The following is an 18,610-nucleotide window of genomic DNA, read 5'->3' on the forward strand; positions in this document are numbered from 1 at the left end:
GCCTTGCTGGACAGAGACAACATTGAGCACTCTTGATGAAGAACAGAATTTATTGACACCAGCTCCAAGAGTTAAACGCCTCCGACTGAAACACTCCACGTCCATCACCTGGGCTGGGGTTTGGGTTCTCCTCCCACGGCCGCTCAGTTCTGGGCGATCACCTGGGAGGAGAAGCACCATGGGGCTGGGGTCACTGCCACAGAACCCCCCCCCAATCCACTTTTTCTCCCATTGCCTCGCTAGCATTGCCCCAGCGGGTGCTTCAAGCCTCCCTGCTCGCCCCACTGTGCCAGCAGAGGCAGCGTAACGTGCAATGAATTTGTGAGTGCTCTGCTCTTACGTTGGATATCCAGGTCCTGTAGGCAGAGACGCGTGTGAAGACAGTGGGCTTGCCCTTGACATTGCAGCCCAAGCTGGAGACGAAGCTGGTGATGCCGTGGACCTGGTACTGCCCGTTCACCGCGCAGTTCAGGGGGCCGCCCGAATCACCCTGCCGGACCGAGGAACCGTCAGAGTGGGGATGCTGGTGGGGTGCCGGGTGGCAAAACAGGGTGCTGGGGCCATACCTGGCAGCCAGAGCGCACGCCGTCCCCGCCAGCACAGACCATGGTGTTCTTGACGGTGGAGCCCCAGTAGGATGAGCTGGAGCAGGTCTGGTAGTCCACGACGGGCAGGTATGCCTGCAGCAGCACGCTCGACAGCTGCCCGTTAGCTGCAAGGGAGTGAGCACCTCTTATCCCACAAAACGCCCCCAAAATTTTGCACAACTGCATCCAAGCCTGGGCAGCCCCACACCTGGAGCACAACCCCATGTTCTGCACTCTGGGACCTCAACTGACTTCAAAAAAAATGATTAACCCCCCCCTTTTTTTCCATTTTTTTTTGTGGGATTTGGGGGCAGGTGAGCCCCGGGGCGTCCCATCCCATGGTGGTGGCACTCACTGCGGGTGAGTCCCCAGCCGCTGATGTAGCAGGGGTAGTTGTTGGCCAGGATGGTGCCCTCCTGGGGCAGCACCGCCAGCTGCACGTAGCTGTTCAGGGTGGCAGAGCTGGACAGGCGGAGCAGGGCGATGTCGTACCTGCAGAGAGGATGCAAATTGCACTGCAGACACCCCCAGGATGGGGAAACGAGGGGTGCATGGGAAAAAAAAACACTTCCAACAGTGATGCCTCCCCCCCAGCAAATCCCTCCCTGGGTGCGTTACCCCGCAGCGACGTTGTTGATGTTCCAGTAGGGATGGATGATGATCTTGCTGATGCTGAAGACCTGCTCGGTGCCCTCGTTCTGGTTAATGTTGTGGTCGCCGGCAACAACGCGATAGGTCAGGCCGCTGCCAGGAAGGCAAGACAGCACAGGGTCGGGTTCCAAATTATTATTATTTCAAGAGTTAACACAACAATCATCATCAACACAAGGAGATTTCCCCAGGGACGGTCCTCCTTAACGGAGAGGTCAGCAAAGACCTCCAAGAACTGCTGCTCTTTGAGTGGGGTCAACCTACGCTTCCCCTCGGCAAGGTTCTTAGTGGAAAATGGCATTTATGAGAGGCGGTCGGGGCCCCCGTGCCCGCTCACCTGTCCACGCAGTGGGCCGCCGTCATCACCCACTTCTGCTGGATCAGGGACCCTCCGCAGGTGTGGTGCCAGCTGCCGCTGTAGTAATACTGCAGGGAGATCTGGGGGGGGGGACACGGTGCGGGGTGAGGTGTGGGGGTCTCACCAAGCAGCCCCGAGGGGACCAGAGCCCCCGGCTGCTCCCCACAAGGACCCACCTGTGAGGGCCAGGCGTGCGAGCGTGCTTCGGTCCCACCGACCACCCGCTCCGACCCCTCCGGCACCGGCTCGGCGCGGCATCCTGCAGGCAAAGGGGTGGTGATGCCAGCAGCCCCCGGTTCCGAGAGCAAGCGGGGTTAATCGTAACGAGGGTTCGTCAGCTGCTAATGAGCCCGAGGGCCCTGGGAGCTGGGACTTACCGCAGAGGGCGAGGGTGGCGAGGAGCACAAGCTGCAGCATTGTGGTGGTCCCCTTGGAGCTGGGCCTGTTGCGAGTCCAAACCCTCGCCTGGAGCTGGTTTTAAAGGGGATGGAGAAAGAGGGACGGGAAGAAAAGCAGGTGGCTCGGCCCTATCGGGCAGCCTTGGTCCTTTTTCCAAAAGATATGTGGCCACGAAGGTCAGGAATGGAGCCCCAGAGGTGCCAGGGACTGAACACAACCTAAATGCAAGTTACTATTTATAAACGTGGTTTTTGCCCCAATTTACACAATCGAGGCAGGATGCATTCCCCTGGCTCCCGCCACCAGCAGTTTGGCACAGCTGCACTGCCACATTTCTCCTCTTCCTTTTGGCTGCCCCAGCCACTTACAGCAGCTCTTCAAGGCATCAGCAAAGCGGGATGCAGAGGCCTGACCCCAAGCCTCCACTGACTTTGTAAGGGCATCAGAAATCCACGGGGAGACAAGGACGGGCTCTCACCTTCTGCTCTTTGAGCTGCTGTCTGCAGCATGCGTGTCTCTAAACCTCATGTTCATCCCAGTCCTGAGCCCCGTGGGTGCCCAACCCATAGCTCTTGCAACAGATTTCTCTAGGGGATGTCTCTGAGCATTTTACCCAACACAATAGCAGCACCTGCATCACCCAGGGGTGGGAAAATGGGGATAAATGCCATGCAAGACCTTCACCCCCTACAAGAAAAATAAAAATAAATAAAAATCCCACCCAGCACAGCCAGCAGTGGGGCTGGAACCAGACAACTACACAGGACAGTTTGAGGTTAAATGAAATATCAGCATGGCTTCAGGGTGTGGTAAAAATCTGACTTATGGCAAATAAAGAAAACTATAAACAAATTTATTTCCCTTTAAAAAGGATACTGTTCTGCCATGTGTTGGCAATCACACACTGCTCCTCGGGCATCCTCCATCTGATGAAACCAGCAGTGCTGGGGTTTTCCTCCGCAAATGGAGCAGGTGATGGAAAATGGCATTCGAGATAGCAGCCAACACCTGTCCCAAGTTTGACAGGTTTGAAGGGGAAAAACTAAAAAAAGAAAAAGTAAAGAAAAAAATGCACCTGCTCTTATCAATACAGGAGAAAAAAAAAAAAGATTTTGTTTGGAAAATTGTTTCTGAATAATCAGTTACTATTTTTATCAGTGCAGAAGGGAACCCAGAGGGTTCCCACTGATGGACACCAGGCAGCCCTGACCCAAACCCTCCCCTAACCACAACAAAGCTGAATATCCCCCCCCCCCCCCGATTCAACACCTTATTGCACAGGTGGCTTTAGACGGATGCTTTGGCTAAAGGAAGTTCCCAGGGAGAGCCATGGGAGGGAAATGGAATGAGAGCAGGGGTGGGAGCGTGGAGGCAGAGCTTTGGGGCAGCCCACGGGGTTTGGGTGCTTCTGCTGCCGCAATGCGAAGGGCTGAGGAAGAGACAGGCAGAGACGGGATGTCTGTAAAATAAATCATCTCTTTATTTTAGGTCACGTATCCAAAGATGAGTTCTCCCTCTCTACTTCCAGGAAGGGTTTTTCTCCCCTAAATAAAATGGCAACGAAGTCGCGGCAGCTACGTAGGACAGGAGGGGCTCACGCTCCGGGCAGCGCTGGGGGCATCGCTCCCGGCCAGGCCTCGCCTTTGGGACCCTCACTGCGAAGCCCTGGGAGCGCAAGCATCCCGCGCAGGGGCCCTTCCTCCTGCTCAGCACGAGCAGAACCGCACCAAGAAATAACAATCATGAAATCATAATTAAAAAAAAAAAAAATCATCTAACATTTTTTCCCCCCAAAAATCAAGCCTGGTATCTAAGGCAGACAGCCCAAAGAGCAGCCTGAGATCCCTCTCCCTTCCCAGGAGCAGGGATGCCCGGTGCTGGCAGCAAGGCAGGGCTGGATCCTGGCGGCCGACAGGCGCGTCCCAGCACCACGCACCAGGCTCCTTTCTGTCTGGGTTGAGCCCCTGATTCAGCCCCGCAGCCCTTTTCGGTTGCGTGGCCGTCAGTCATCGCCCTCCTCCTGGCTGCAGGAGCTTCCCACCGGCTCCCACACTCAGCTTCTCAAATGCCCAACGCGAAGGTCAGAGTCTCTCCAGTGAGCCCAGGGGCCCTGGCATGAGTCCAGCACCTTCCTTCCACATCCGGGCACCAAAATACGCCGTCGGGCTCCTCCACGACCCCCTTTCAGGCTCATTGCGTTATTGCCGTGCCCCCGGAATTTGCAAATTGGAGCGGTCAAAAGGCACAGGACTGAGTTCAAGGCAGATGTGAAATGCAGCATATTTAAGGCTTTTGCTTCTTTTAAATTAATAAAAAAAATAAACGGGGAAGTTTTGGATCCTGGTTTCCTGAGCACGGTCGGGGCTGGCCGGGGCTTGATCCACTTGCCCGCTAGGTGAAGGACCAGAGCTGGTGGGGGTCCGAGGGGTTGCAGGGGACCATCGAAGGGTGCTTGCCTCGTGCCGTCAAACACGTGCGGGAGGCTGGGTTTTTAATCAGCTGGTCCTGGCCGAAAACAAAAAAGACAGCGCCTGGCTCAGCTCGCCCCGAAGGATGGGAGCGAGGGGTGAAGCACCCACATCCTGCGGCGCTCCCTGGGGGCACCGCGTGGGGATGGGGCTGCTCACCTGCGCCAACTCCCACTCCTCGTTGGGGGGCACCCGCGTGGGCTTCCCCCGGTACTGGCAATCGCCCAGCTCGGCCAGCCCCGAGCCCGCCCGCAGGCACAGCTGCTTGCCGATGTTGTGCCGCAGGTCCCGCTGCGTCGTGTACTCGAAATACTGCGGGGGGGCGAGAGCAGGGGAACGTCAGCCTCTCGCCAGCTGCACCCCGATCAAACAACCCGTGGGGGAAGCACGGGGTGGGGGGTGCAAGAGGGGCAATGCTCCCTGGGGTTGTGCAGGTGCCTACCTGATTGCCCCCCATCCCGTGGCACGGGTACATGATGAGCGGTTTCCCACCGTGGTTGTTCTCACCGACATCCAGGCAGCTCTTGGTGCCCTCATTTTTAATCTGCAGGGAAAAAAAAACAACACAATAATAATAAAAACGGGGAGAGCAGAGAGCTCAGCCCCACAGATGGAGCCACGCTCGGTGCTGGGGTCGCAGGGCACTTAAATATCGCTGTGCAAACACGGTGTTGGTACCGGTGCCAGGTCCGGGTCCCTCGTCCTTTCCAGGACGTGAGGAACGCCCGCGGCAGCGCCTCCTCCCCGCCAGCCAGGCGATTCACCCAGCTCAGAGCGAGAGCCGCCCGGCCAAAGTTTCAGGAAACAGAAGCGGATTAAAACCCGGGTGGGAGCCAGCACCGAGCCCCCGGCGGACACGTAACCACGCTCAGCTTCTCGGGCAGCTGGTCCCACGAGCCCGAGGAGGGGCATGCGCAGGCAGACCACCGGGTGCCAGCTCAGAGGAGGGGATTTTTGGCAGCTCCCTCCCTGCGGGCAGAGCCAGTGCTCCACAACCTGCCCGTCCCCCTCAGCCTCGTCTCTTGGCACAGATCATTTGTTTTTTTTGGGGTCCACCTAGTGCCTGTCAATGCCCAGAACTGATGGCATGGGTTAGGGTTAGGAAAACTTTCAGCTCGGGAAATTTTCAGCTGTTTTGCCTGACTTAACCCATGCGACAGCCCCTCCGGGGCCCCGAAACCAGCTCTGCTGGATTCCAGCTCTCAGCTTCACCTCTTCACTGTCAGCCAGAGCCCGAACCAGCCCCATGAGCTGAACCAGAAAGGCAGGGGCCCCTCCAGCACCCTGCTCCGGGCTGCCTTAAATGCAAAAAGCAAAGCCCAGCCTGCTGGGGACGTTGCTGCCGCCACTGTTTCTAGCAGAGGGAGCAGCCCAAGGGGCGGCAGGAGGCTCCGCACCCCCGTACTTACCGCCCCATAGAAAGTGGGAGTCAGGTCGGGGACAAACATCTCCGGGTAGATGGTCTGCAGGTACCAGGTGAAGTTCTTGCAGTGAAGCTGCTCCCTCAGCTTGCGGCGTTCTGTAATGTCACCATACGTCTTCTATCGACAAAGTCACGTGAGAAAATTAAACTAACCTCCGAAGCCAGCCAGGAAACCCCCCCCGAGCCAGCACAGAGCTTTGTCCTCCCAGCTCTGCCATCGTCCGTCACATCGCTCCCGAGTCCCGCTGCAGCCAGGACCGAGACAGGCTCTGGGGTCCCACGAGACACTGCTGGTCCCAGACAGGATTTGGCCGCTCACAGCTGGGACGTTCTGGTGTCAAAGCAAAGCTGAGCTGCCGAAAAACCTTTGGCGTTGTAAAATAACCTGTATTTTTCTGCTGGAAAATGCTACGGCAAAAAAGGGCATTTTGGGGGCTGTATCTTTCCACCTGCATTTGTTTGCCCAGCTCCAGGCTGAGCTTGCAGATCCCTTGCATCTCCCTCTGCTCAGGCCTGAGCTCCATGCAGGATCAGGCCCCCAGGACAGCAAAACCACTGCTGGCGTGCATGGTACCTCTCTGGCCATCTGTGCAGCCTGCTGGTTCCTCCTGTAGAAGATCTCCTTGTAGTTGTCCATCCAGACCTCGGCCAAGCGGACCTGGTTCCTGGAGATCACCTGCGTGCCCTTGGGGAAGGTATGGGGGCTCTTGGAGCGGAAGACGTGGCCCACAACGGAGCAGGGGATGATCTCGAGCTGGCCCCCGCACTGCCAGACCTGTGGGGACGGGACACGGGGCTCCAGCACCCCCTGAGGGCATCGGTACCCCCGGATAAAGGGCATTCCCCAAAGCCGTGTTTTAAAGAAGGTGCCTCGCCCTCACCCTGAAGGACATTTCCACGTTCTCGCCCCCCCAGATCTCCATCTGATCATCGTAGGAGCCGATGTGCTCGAAATAGGACCTGGAAATGGCGAAGAGGCCACCGGCAAAGGTCGGAGATCTATGAGAGAGAGAGAGAAAACAGTCTGGAGGGAGGCTGCCTGCGCCCCCCTGCACCTCCACCTGCAAAATGGGTTAAAAAAAAAAAAAAATAGCAGAGATCTGAATTTTGGGGACACCACAGAGCAGCTGCAGCCCCTGTGCTGAGTGGTACGGGGCTGCTGAGCGCCTTGCAGCAGCACCCCCAGGCACTCCTCCTTGAGCTCCCACAGCTGTGGGAGAGGGGACATGGCCAGGACAGAGCCGCTGCCAGGAGGGGACAGCAGGAACGCGGTGGCAGCACGGCTCCGAGGGGCCTCGCTGCTGGTTCACGATTCAAAGCAAGAGGAGGATATTATTACCGAAAACCTATCGCAGAAAAGAAAGGCAGAGATTAGCTCAGTGACCGGGCACCCTATTCACTCCTCCGGCTTTTCTAATCTGCTCCATCTGATCTTTACAAGAGGAAGGCTGGAATAGAAACTTGCTTTTATTCAGGAAAAAGGAGGGGGGAAAAAAAAAAGAAGGGGGCTTGTTGAGTGGCTGCGTTCCTGCCGAGAGGAGCAGAGAGAGATTAGACGCTGCTGGGAGCCAAACCGTCGGAAAAAGGGACCTTTATTGGGGCAGGGACGTCGCCCGGGTGACCTCTGCACAAAGCCAGCCCTGCTGCGGGCAGGATGCGGCCACGGCCAAGCACAGTGTCGGGTATCTCCCGGCGGGGCTGCTGGGCTCAGCGAGGGGCACCGGCCGGAGGTGCAGAGGGGAACCCCCCCTTCACCAAGCCTTTGTGGGGACACGACTCCGCAGCACCCCTGCGGTCTTGCAGCTATGCCAAAATCACCCCCTGGCTGCTTTGAGGGGCCGGGATGAGCAAGGGCCTGGTTTTGAAGGGGTTACACTGACCCATCGGGCATTCTTCCTGCATTACTTCCAACCCGCACGGGGTCCCTGCCTGCTCGCAGGCTGCACTCCACGCACCCAACCGCTGCAGATCTGCCTGCAGACAGCCCCAGCTCCCCCGGGGGAAGACTTTCTCACGCTGTTTAACCCCGCGGGGAGAAGGAAACCCCGCGGACGTGGCGAGCAGGCTGCAGCCTGTGAGCAAAGCAGCGTGCTTGGGTGTTGGGGGGTTTCTCTGCTTGCATAACGGGGTGGGAAGAAAGAAAACCCGAGGTGTCTCTGTGCATGACGACCCGCAGGTAACATCCTCTGGCTGCTGTGCCGACGCAGGCAGCCACCCGGTGCCCAGGCTTTCCAAGTGCAAGATAAAAGGCAGCAATTAAGTGCTTAACGAGAAACTGTGCAAGAACTGAGATACAGCTGGAGGCGATTTAAAAGCTCTTCTGATAGAAGTCACATTTGTGACTCTGCGCTCACCAAAGCCACCCTGAGGTTTCCCCTCCACTACCTCCATGGCCCTGACCTTGCCTGAGCATCCCCTCCCGGGAGAAAGCTGCCCAAGATGCCCTGACCTGAGCATCCCGGGGTGGATCCCCTGGGAATACACAGCTTTACCCGCCTGGCCTCAAAGCTGTGGCTGGCAAAAAGAAAAACACCTGGGAAAACCCCATCTTGCTGGGAAAGGAGGAAGATCTACCGGAGGAACCGGCAGCTTCCTGGCACGGGACAGCTGGGGCTTGCACCCAGCTCTGCCACCTCACCTGAGCATCGCCTGCTCGGCTGGCTCACTGCGCAGCTTTTGGGTCTGGAGAGGATGCCAACACCCCCTGCCAAGGCTTACTTGATGGGGTAGGTCTCGTCCTTCCTCCGCTGCCTCTCCCGGGGTGGGACGACCTCCCAGCCGAAGGTCAGGCTCCAGTCGAAGTTGCCCCGGCTGTGCTGCTTGCCGTACTGGACCGGCTTGGAGAACTCGAAGGTGTTGAGGTCGATGGTGGTGATGTCGGGGCTGACGACGGCCGTGGGCTCTTCGGCGATGCGGGACAGGAGGGGCTCCAGCCAGCCGTGGAAGCACTCGCCTGGGGGCATGGGGAAGGGTGAACCAACCTCGCGGGCAGCACCGTCGCCTTCCCCTCTCCTCGGGGACCCGGGGGCACTCGCTTGCGGGACAGGGAGTGGGGTACTCACAGTGAGCATCCAGGAAGGTCAGCACCTCCCCGCTCGCCACACTGGCCCCCAGCAGCCGGGCCGTTATCAGCCCTTTCCTCTCCTCCTGCCGCACCACCCGCACGATCTGCAGCTGCTTCACGTAGCGCTCCAGCTCGTCCTTCAGGTAGTCTGGGGGGGCCAGGGAGGGAGGAGAGCCACCAGCTCCAGGTGAGTGGGGGGTGCTCAGCCCCAGCTCCTCGCGCCCAGCCCATGGGGTCCCTGCCCCTTGGAATTGGGGTAGGGGCTTCCCCGGTCCTGCTGGACCCTGTGCTAGGGTTGGGGTCCAACCGCGAGCTTGGGGAGACACAAATCCTCCCCGTTCCCCCAGCCCAAGAGGTTTTAGTTGCTAAAAACCAGGCAGGTGATAAATCCCCGTGCTGCCCTGACCCGAGGAAATGAACTCCCAGATCCACGCCTTGGCTTTTCCAAGGTCTTTTTCCAGCAGCCCGGGGAGAGGCTGCTCCAGCCCTGCCCTCAGGTTACACCTGCTGCCCGTTTTCATGCAGCCAGGCCACAACCTCTTGGCCAAGGACCGGCCAAAAGCTCGCTGGGGCGGAAAGACAGTTGCACCCGGTGTCACCCTGTGCAGAGAGCACGGAGAGGACGACCTGTGCTTGGGGCAAGAAAACCCAGAAAAGAATAGCTGCTGCGTGAGAAAGCCCCAGAGTGCTTTTCCCGGGGATGCTGTCTGCTGAGTGAGACATCGCTCTTGCCCCATACGATGTCCGCACGCCCCAGGGGATGTTTCAGGCACAGACACCCTTTTATTCCAAGGTGCTGTCGTGGCACACACAGGTTTCTGCACCCTGGAAGCTCACGCAGCTGCCACGGGCGGAAACAGAGCGTTTATCTCTGGGACAGGGCAAGGGTAAAGTCTGCTCCTCTCCTGACATTGAAACATGTCATTAGTTTGCTTTGGGTGTAACTAATTAAGATTGCCAAATTGCAGTGTAGCGGGTGAGCTGTTTACCGAGGTGGCAAGGTGTTTGCAGGAGGTGGGAGGAGTGCCTGGGTTTTATCCGGGGGCTTTGTTAAAAGGAACTAGCAGTGTGGAAGGAAAAAACTCAACGGTGCTCACAGCAGGTACGAAACAACACGGGAAAATGCCCGTCCATGCCCTGAGCCACTCATCAGAGCTTTCTGCTCTTCCTTGGAGCAGCTCAGCGCCGCTTCCAGCTGCTCACGGGGAGGCAGCGATGCTCCTCGTCCCCCCGTCCTGCAACCTCCCGCATCCCCCCGCTGCCAGCCCCAACCCACCGTCCGTGCTGGCGTCGTCCACCAGGATGATCTCCTTCAGCAGCACGGCCGGGGAGGCGTGCAGGACGCTGTACACCGTGCGCAGCAGCGTCGACCAGGCTTCGTTATGGAAGACGATGACGACGCTGGTGGTGGGCAGGGGTGGGCAGCGCTTGAATTTCTGGTCGATGCACCTAAGGGGGGCGGGTGGGGGTTGGAAAAAAAAAAAAAAAAGCAGAATTTAAGCACGACACGGATGGGACGTGAAGAACCAGCGGGGCAGGGATGCCAAAAACAAAATACCCCTTGTCCCCCCGCTGGGGCGTTCTGCATGGCGAGGCAGCAGCACCGGCAGCCCCCGCGGCTCTCAGCTCGCCACCACTTTGATTTCAATTGGTTTCTACCTCTTCCCCCCCAGCCCTGCCGCTGCCACCTCCGGCTGAGTGAATAACATTCCCGTCCCACCCCAGACCCGGTGTCCCCCCATTGTCACTGCTACACCTGCTAGGCACGGATAATTGCCTGCCAGCTTGGGGCTGGGGGGGCCAGTCTGCGCACCAGGGCTGGGTTTCTACCTCCTATTCAAGCCCTTTTTCTCCAGGAGCCCCCCCCAGACCCACCCCCGACCAGGCAGGGGCTGGGGGCACGCTCTAATCCGGCGGCCCAGCGTCGGAGGGCAGGCGGTGCAGTCTCTGGAGCTGAGGCTGCTTCCTTCGCCCCCCTGCCTGGCCGGCTCTGAGGCTGTTCCACTCGGCTAAGAAAAGAAAAAGTCAGATTACGGCGGAGCTGGCCGAAATAAAAGAGGGAAGGGAGGAGCTGGGGGAGATGCTGGAGCCAGCCGGCCGTGGGGCCAGGAGCAGGTACTTGGGGACACAAAGAGCCGCCACACGCTTTCACCCGTTGCAATTAAAAACCAAGCACGAGGCAGACAGAAATGAGGGGAAATTCTGGCTCCCCAACCTGCTGGCCCCAAAGCAGTGAATTTCTGCCTCCTGTGCCAGGCTGCTACTCCACTGATAGCAGAGGCAGCGAGCCTCGCTTTTATTTCCCCTTAAACCTGCCCTGGAAGGAGCAAATGAGGATGGCAAACGAGCCCAGGGCTACGCGGTGGTGCAGAGGGCTCTTACTCCGGTGGGCGGCTGTCGGGTCCCAGTGCTCGCTGGAGGGAGATGCGGTCGCTGGCGAAGGCGTTGAAGCAATGCTTCTCGTAGCCCCGCTCCTTCTCCTTGGTCTCCTCCGGCGTCCACTGGTCCTTCTTGAAGGCTTTGCCGTCAGCTCCCGGGCTGTTGGGGTCCTGCGGGGGCCGCTCCATCAGCGGGCGCAGCTCCGCCGCCGTGTAGAAGCCGGGCAGGCAGGAGCGGGCGCTGCGGGGCGGCTCCTCCGGCTGCACCGGAGCCCCGATCTGCAGCTTGGGCATCGAGTCCCGAATGTTGTTGACGGCCCCCAGCATCAGGTCGATGACCTGGTCCTTCCCATGGACGATGTTTTTCAGCCAGGGCTCCTCGCTCGGGTCTCTGTCCCCGACGTCCTTCTGCAGGATGAAGAGGAAGAGGACGAAGATGGCGCCCACCAAAGCCACCTTCAGCGGGCTGTAGCGTCGCCGGAGGAGCCTCATTCTCCACGTGGCGGCCGCGCCGTCCTCCCCACGTGTCAGCGACGCGTGTTTAGGGACACGGGGTCTCCAGACGCTTCATGGTGACGTGCTGCGCTCTGCTAGCCTGGGGAGGAGGAAAAACCAGGTTAATTCCCAGACCGCAGTCAACAGGATGCACTTTGGCTGCGATATATAAAGTTCACTCTCCGCGGGGCAGCGAATGAGTCTGGCTCTTGGCATCGCCGCCAGCGAGCGGAGCCTCTCCCACGTGGCACCTCCCAGTCCCTTCAGCCCACAAACCCACGCTGAAAATAAAACGACACACAAAAAGCGAGGCTTGAAGGAGGCTGCGAGCTGTGCCGGCTGCTGCAGCATCACCCCACAACCCTGCGCACGGGGAAGGAGCCACGCAACAGAGCTAAAAGAGCCGCTAACTTGACTCTAACATCCCCAGATATGCAGAAAAAGCCTTTCCCAGATACTTTTCCTGCCTGCAGCATCGCTGGGAAGGAGAACACGTGCAAGTCCCCTCGGAGCTTCGCTTTTTGCTGAAGGGGAGCAGCAGGTCCAGCGCCTGGCTCTGCCCCGGCTGAGAGCTCTGCGATGCTGCCGGGACCGCCGAGCTCTGCCCCCGGCAGTGAGCCTCCCGCCGCTCTTTGTGAGCTGCTGCCACCGGAGCATGGACAAGCTCCGTGGGAGCCATTCACCGGCATCTCCCCTCCTCCTCTTCAGAATCTCCCCCTCCTTTTTTTTTTTTTTTTTTTTTCCTGATGCTTTGGAAATTGTGAAGCCCCCCCACAGCGCCCTGGAGTGGAAAAAGGCACCTGCCATCAACTTCAAGGGCAAGGAAGCTCAGCTTGGGGCTCCTTATTCTTCCGCGGCCGTGCGAGGCTTTATGGGACGGGGGAATAAAGCGGCGGGCTTGTAAAGGAGGAGGAGGAGGGACAGCCTGGTCCTTGCACCCGAGGTCACCGCTTTTAGGAAGGGCTGCGGGATCAAAGCCGGCAGCCGGAGCATGCTTCACTGCCAAGTGCGCCTGCAGCGAGGGGTACCGGCTCCTGAGGAGGATGCTGAGAACCACTCAATGCAGGGGGGAAAAAAAAAAAAAAGCAGAAGTAAGGAAAAAAAACTAATTCTCCCCGTTCCACTTGTTTCAGAGCTGAGCTCCCGCCTCACTTGAACCCCTGGGTCCTGAGGTTCTCTTGCCTTGTGTGGCAAGGCGAGGCAGCGTCAGGCAGTGAGAAGTGACCTGTTTCGGGGAGAAAAACCTATTTCCACTCTCCCCACATCTCTCCAATAATCCCCTGCCTGCCACGTTGCTGTGACCACACTAATGAAGTGCTCGTTTCCTGCTAATAAGCCCCAGCACGGCATCCAGGGCGAGGGCACCGCTTAGCACACAACAGCGGCTGCAGCCCCCGAGGGTCCATCCCAGGGTGGCTCCTACCTCAAACCGCAGCCCCATGCCCTGCCCGAAAAGCAACAAAAAAACCCTGACAAGCAGCAAAACAACCCCTCGACTCTGAATCTCAGGCCAGCCCTTCCGCGAGGGCTCTCTCCCCCCTTTAACCTCCGGAGGGTGTTGCAAGCGAGCCACGAAGAGCGGAGCTCGCGGCGTTTGTAGAGACGGCATCGAAAGGACAAACACGAGCCACGGGACGTTTCCTCCCAAAAGCCAGCAGCCACCGAGTGACACCTCCACAGCGGTGCGGGCGCTGAGTCAGGGCGCAGGGTGGGTCCCCAGGGTGCCTTTTGCAACGAGCTGCAGCGGGAGCTCCCGCACGCTGCTTTCTGCTCCCAGCCCTCCGCCACAAACCTGCTTCCCACAGGTCGAAGCCGCCGGCGGCCCCGCTGGGCATCACCCCCCGAGCTCCCTCCTGGCCGCAGCACCCCAAAAATCCCCCTGGGACGGGGCTTGCCAGGCACCCAGCAAAACCAACGGCGGAGCGAGCGCATCGCGGCTGCGCAGTGTTGGTCCCCAGCGGAGCCTGTTGCGTTCAGAAGAGGTTAAAAAAAGGGAAAAAAAAAGGAGGGTTGGTTGAAATAATCACCAGCACGGTCAAACCGAGGGTGTCAGCGGGACGGAGCCCGTGTGGCGGGGGCTCCCACGCAGCTGCGACACCCAACGCTTCCTCTTTGATGCCCGAGGGAAGAATTGGTGGGGAAGCTCTCACAGCTGAAATCAGGACCTTCCTCCGGGGAAGGAAGCACCGCGGGGGGGGACAAATAAAGGAAAAGCAGAAAGACCTCGACGCCGCGCCCCAAGCACACGGCCTCTGCTCCACGTGTCGGCAGGCCGACGGCTGCGTTGGGCTCCGGGTGCCGACGGCCCCCTGGGACCACGCCAGCGGGGTGCAGCCCCCCGGTGCGACCCCGCTCTGTGCACACGCAGCTGAGGGCTGGGGGAAATCCTGTCCCGTTCCCCGTGGCTCCAAGGAACGGTTATTGGATTGGAGCCACCGGTTCTCCCCGGAGCATTGCAGCACACTTTAATTTTAAGCAGATTGGTAAAAAACAGTGAAACGGGGTGGGAAAAGGGAACATGAGTGCAGCTCGGTGCCCGGGGGTGGCCCAGGGGGGTAGAAGGGCTCCCGCCATCACCGGCTGGCCCCAAGCCGCTTCCCTCGCCCTGGCCGGGATGAGTGCCCCAGGAAGGGCTCCGGGAAGGGCTCCGGGAAGGGCTCTGGTCCCTCCGGAGCCGGGACACCGGGGCCAGGAGCGTGGCGTGGGCTCTGCCTACCGGGGGGTGAAAAGGGAACCGGGACCCCCGGCCGACTTCGGGCCAGATCCTGCCCGCCACAGCGCCCCGAGCCCCGCAGCACCGGGACCCGCTGGGTTACACCGGGGGACTCCGTGCCGGCCCCGAGCCCGCTGCACCGGCACCCCCGGGGCACGGGCTGAGCACCGAACCGGCTCCGACGCGGTCCCCAGCACCTTCCCCCGGCCACCCTCGGGGCACGGACTCCACATCGGGACCGGGACCGGGACCGGGACCGGGACCGGGACCGGGACCGGGACCGGGACCGGGACCGGGACCGGGACGTCCCCCCGCCAGCCCCTGCCCCCCCTCACCTGGCTCCGTAGCGGCGGCGGGCGCGGGGCCGCAGGTGCCGTACCGGGGCCTGGGCGTGGCCGGGGGGGCGTGGCCGGGGGCGTGGCCACTGCCGCCACCTGCCACCGCCCCGGGGCACAGGTGCACGGCGCCCGCGCCGCGGTCCTAGCGCCGCCCGCCGGGGAGCGCCGCCGCGGTCCTAGCGCCGCCCGCCCGACAGCTGCCCGGCCGAAGGGACGGGACGGGACGGGGGGGGACGGGGGGGGCCGTAGGGGTCTGACACCCCGGTACCGGCCCCGGCGGGGCTCGTCGGGGGCACCGGGGCATGGCACTGGGGGTCCTGAGAGGCACGGGGACCCAGAGGGGCCTGAGCCGTGGGGGTCTGAGGGGTGGCAGGGTCTGTAGGGTGCTGGGAGCTAGGGGGCCGTGAGGGCTGGGCAGCGGGGGTCTGGGCAGTGGCAGGCCTATAGAGGCCATAGGGGCCTGATACTGAGGGGTTGGGGAGCAACAGGGCCTATAGGGGCCTGGCACCAGGGTGCTGGGAGTCACGGGGGCCTATAGAGGCCATAGGGGCCTATAGGGGGCCGATCATGGGGTTCTGGGTGCCAATAAAGGCCTGAGAGCCCGGGTGCTGTAGGTCCTGTAGCATCTGACTGCCAGGAGCTGCAGGGGCTGGGCCTTGGGAGAGCGGCACCAGCTCGGCGCGGGTGCTCTCCCTGCTGGTGCTCAGTCCTTGCTTTGTGTTGCGTTTGTTATTCTCGTTTGTTAATTATTCCGTGGTGGCAGAGCCACTACCAAGCCTCCGGAGCTCCCAGCTCGGTGGCAGTGTTTCGCTGAGCTTGGGCTTTATTTACAGTCCTTTTTATCAGGCTGCAATAATTGCTGGTAATGTTTTCGTATGCAAGTGGGTAAACAGACTATCGACACTGAAACTTGCTAATTATTCCCATCTCTCTGTCGTCCCTGTTTAGCCTTTATCTTCTCACTGACCTGCTGATGGCACCAGTTTGCTGCTTTCCAGCAGCGCCACAGATCGGGACGGGGACGCGCATCCCCGCGGCGTGCGATGGAGCAGCAGCCCCAGGCCGTGAGCCCCTGCTCCACGCACCCCATTTCCCTTGTCCTCAAGCCCCGTGTTTAACGCTAGATGGTGGTATCTTCATGAAGCTTCGACCTGAGGACTGCCGGCTGCTCGACACTGCTGATGGCAGGAAAACTCCCTGGAAAAGCCAGGTGAGATAGCGGTGGTGGGAAAGAGACCCTCCGGAGAGCATCGGTGGAGGAAGGACGTGGTTGAGGACGATGTGGCAGGTACGTGCATGGGCAGTCCTTTCTGCAGGGGGTTTCTGCACATGGAAGGAAGGGCACAAGCAGCCCCCAATCTCCCCACCCATCTCTGTCGCGACATACAGAAGGGCAGAGGAGCATGAGGGAGATGCTGGAGGCACCAGGGAAACCCCAGCAGCTTTCTCTGGGCTCCCAAAGGCAGAAGGGCTGAGTGCTGGGAGGATTTTAATCACCCGTCAGAGAATTTTCGTTGGCTCCTGTGCTCTACAGAGGATTTGGGGATTTGAGCTGGGGTGGAGTGAGTACTAACTTGGATTATTGGGATATTAGCTTGAATATTAGCTGCCTTACAGAGGATAAGCTTTGTGGCGGTCAGTGTCGCAGATGCACAACTACCCAGCAGCCTCCACATTAAAGCAGCAACAAATTGCTTGAGAAGGGCAGGGGAAAACTAAGTAACAGAAAAGACAAGTGTCTTACCTGGCATGGTGCAGACAAGAGCCAAAACTCACCCGCCACAAGGCCACCCATGGCCTTCATAATAGTCTCCTGTGCTTTTCAGAGCTAATTTTAAACCCTGGGTTTGCATAGCAGTCGCCTGTAATTCACTGCTGCTTTATTTCCTGTCTCGCTGCTGTGCAGAGGTTTCGCTCTTAACACAAAAAACTGAAGGGAAATTCCCTGCCCCAAATTTTTCTGTTACTGATCTTTTTCAGTTGCGACGCGCCGAGCCCGATGTCACGCCGCGGCTACCCAGCCGGGGGAAGGAGGGCCCCCCCCAAGAGTAAGTGTGGTCCTGTGGAGAAGGGAGCTTTGGGGCTTCACGGGGTCCACGCAGGGCTGCGTCGTGGGGAACAGGGTGGGAATGGGCTTTTCTCCTCATTAAACCAGCCCCAGTCCCCAGCGCCATGGGAGAACGCGGCCGATGGCACGTCCTTCCCCTCCGAGTCACTCGGTGAGCGACCGAGTCCCCGAGTTTTTATTTTTGTTCTTGGGTTGCTTCTTTAATTGCGATTTGAAAAACGCTTTTCAAGGTTACACAGGAGATTAAAATCTCCTGCCCTCCTAATGTCACAGTAGTAATTTGGGGGAAATTAAGAAGCGCTGGACGACTGAAAAAACAGCAGGAATCTTAAAAAATCAATACAGGCTTACTTGGGAGTGACAGCTCCAAATCACACACTTCTTAATAATTAATTGGCATAGTTATATATAACTCCTAGGCAAAATATACCCTCTTAATTTTAATTTGATATGTTACCAATGGAGTTAGCTGCTTTGGAGGTTGCAAAGTTTATATCCTTGGCTTTTAGGAATCAGTGGGACCCAAACAGCTGAAAATACAATCCAGCTACCATCACGGCTTGTTTGCGGGCTAAGAAGCGCAGAAATACCCTGCTCTGGAAGCGAACCTTACCATTTTGTCTGAAGTTTTCTTTGCGCTCGGTGCGTTTCCTTCACGTCGGCTGGGATTTCTGCCCTTCGCCCCTACTGGGGAATCCACAACACCCTGGGTACCAGAGGAGGTTTCATCAAACCCATCAGCTGAGCCTCTAATTACAGAGCCGGAGCTTAAATTCACAGTGCTGAGCAGCAGCGAACCTGGAAAATATGACAGGAAGCAAAGCTGATTTGCATGTTTATGCTAATCGAGATGGCACAAATCTTTCAAATCAAAATGTACTTTGCAGATGGCTTGCAGATTTATACCAAGCTTTGGTTTTATTTATTATCTTTCAGACTGGTAATAATTGGTGCAATATGGTAAAACTGAAAAGTCTAATCCACAATACAGCTGTTAAAGCAGTGAGAAATGTACTGAACACAACGCAGAGAGATTTTTCTTTTTAGTAACAATATTTGGTTAAAGCATACCATGTGGGCATGAGCTAGATTTTCATTTGCAGAGTATTTTCAGGAGCAGAATGGGCAGCTCAGGGCTGAGCGTCTCAAGAAAAGGGAATTGAGCCCCCATCCTTGGACCTCTTTCCCTGCTGGTGTTCGTTGCCAGGAGTTTGTTTGCTCTCACATCACTGCACAAAAAAAATAAATCCCCCGAATGCACAGCCCTTGGTACTAAATGAATGCTAAATGCAAGTTTCCAGGTAGATTTTTGCATAAATGGGACTTTTTGGTGCTTTGGAGCTGATCTCATGGCAGCTGCAGGCTGAGAGGTGGAAGAGCCCAACTTGGCTGTTGAGTTATCCCCTGATTTGGACAGAATCACTTCCCTTTTCAGTTTTTCTCTTTTCTATGTAAATAGCAAGAGAACTGGAACTGGCAATGCGTCTTTCTGCACAGCCCCATACGCACAAGCTGAGATCTCTGGAGGTCTTGCACCACGACTGAGCACGGTCCTCCCCAGCTCTGGGTAACCTTGGTGGCTCCTTGCCGCCTTTGAAAAACACGCAGCCGGTCATTTCCTCTTGTTTTTTTTTTCCTGATTAGGCACAATGGAGATGGACAAAATAT

General features: G+C 58.5%; 2 protein-coding genes across 2 annotated transcripts; both read right to left on the bottom strand.

The window, feature by feature from the left end:
- Positions 1–262: 262 nt before the first annotated feature.
- Positions 263–2,013, bottom strand: CELA1 (chymotrypsin like elastase 1). Its single transcript, XM_035571076.1, has 7 exons — positions 1,974–2,013; positions 1,773–1,855; positions 1,576–1,676; positions 1,206–1,331; positions 943–1,079; positions 567–712; positions 263–490 (listed from the first exon to the last, which is right to left on the bottom strand). The coding sequence occupies exons 1-7, from the start codon at positions 2,011–2,013 to the stop codon at positions 263–265; spliced, it is 861 nt and encodes a 286-aa protein (XP_035426969.1).
- Positions 2,014–4,386: 2,373 nt separating this feature from the next.
- Positions 4,387–11,820, bottom strand: GALNT6 (polypeptide N-acetylgalactosaminyltransferase 6). Its single transcript, XM_035571048.1, has 10 exons — positions 11,333–11,820; positions 10,227–10,399; positions 8,949–9,098; positions 8,605–8,839; positions 6,768–6,885; positions 6,461–6,661; positions 5,873–6,004; positions 4,906–5,007; positions 4,623–4,775; positions 4,387–4,500 (listed from the first exon to the last, which is right to left on the bottom strand). The coding sequence occupies exons 1-10, from the start codon at positions 11,818–11,820 to the stop codon at positions 4,387–4,389; spliced, it is 1,866 nt and encodes a 621-aa protein (XP_035426941.1).
- Between the last annotated feature and the right edge of the window lie 6,790 nt (positions 11,821–18,610).

This window comes from Cygnus atratus, chromosome 29 (assembly GCF_013377495.2).
Source record: "Cygnus atratus isolate AKBS03 ecotype Queensland, Australia chromosome 29, CAtr_DNAZoo_HiC_assembly, whole genome shotgun sequence".
NCBI classification, from domain to species: Eukaryota; Metazoa; Chordata; class Aves; order Anseriformes; family Anatidae; genus Cygnus; species Cygnus atratus.

What these genes read in the sequence shown, in the direction of transcription:
- CELA1 (XM_035571076.1), bottom strand. Translation starts at nt 2,013, where the DNA reads ATGCTGCAGCTTGTGCTCCTCGCCACCCTCGCCCTCTGCG. An exon ending in ATCAACAACGTCGCTGCGGG is followed by an intron (nt 1,080 to 1,205) that starts GTAACGCACCCA and finishes TCCTCTCTGCAG; the next exon opens with GTACGACATCGCCCTGCTCC. An exon ending in CGGCTGGGGACTCACCCGCA is followed by an intron (nt 713 to 942) that starts GTGAGTGCCACC and finishes ACTCCCTTGCAG; the next exon opens with CTAACGGGCAGCTGTCGAGC.
- GALNT6 (XM_035571048.1), bottom strand. Translation starts at nt 11,820, where the DNA reads ATGAGGCTCCTCCGGCGACGCTACAGCCCGCTGAAGGTGGCTTTGGTG. An exon ending in GGACGACGCCAGCACGGACG is followed by an intron (nt 9,099 to 10,226) that starts GTGGGTTGGGGC and finishes TGGCCCCCCCAG; the next exon opens with ACTACCTGAAGGACGAGCTG. An exon ending in GACGAGACCTACCCCATCAA is followed by an intron (nt 6,886 to 8,604) that starts GTAAGCCTTGGC and finishes TCTCTCTCATAG; the next exon opens with ATCTCCGACCTTTGCCGGTG.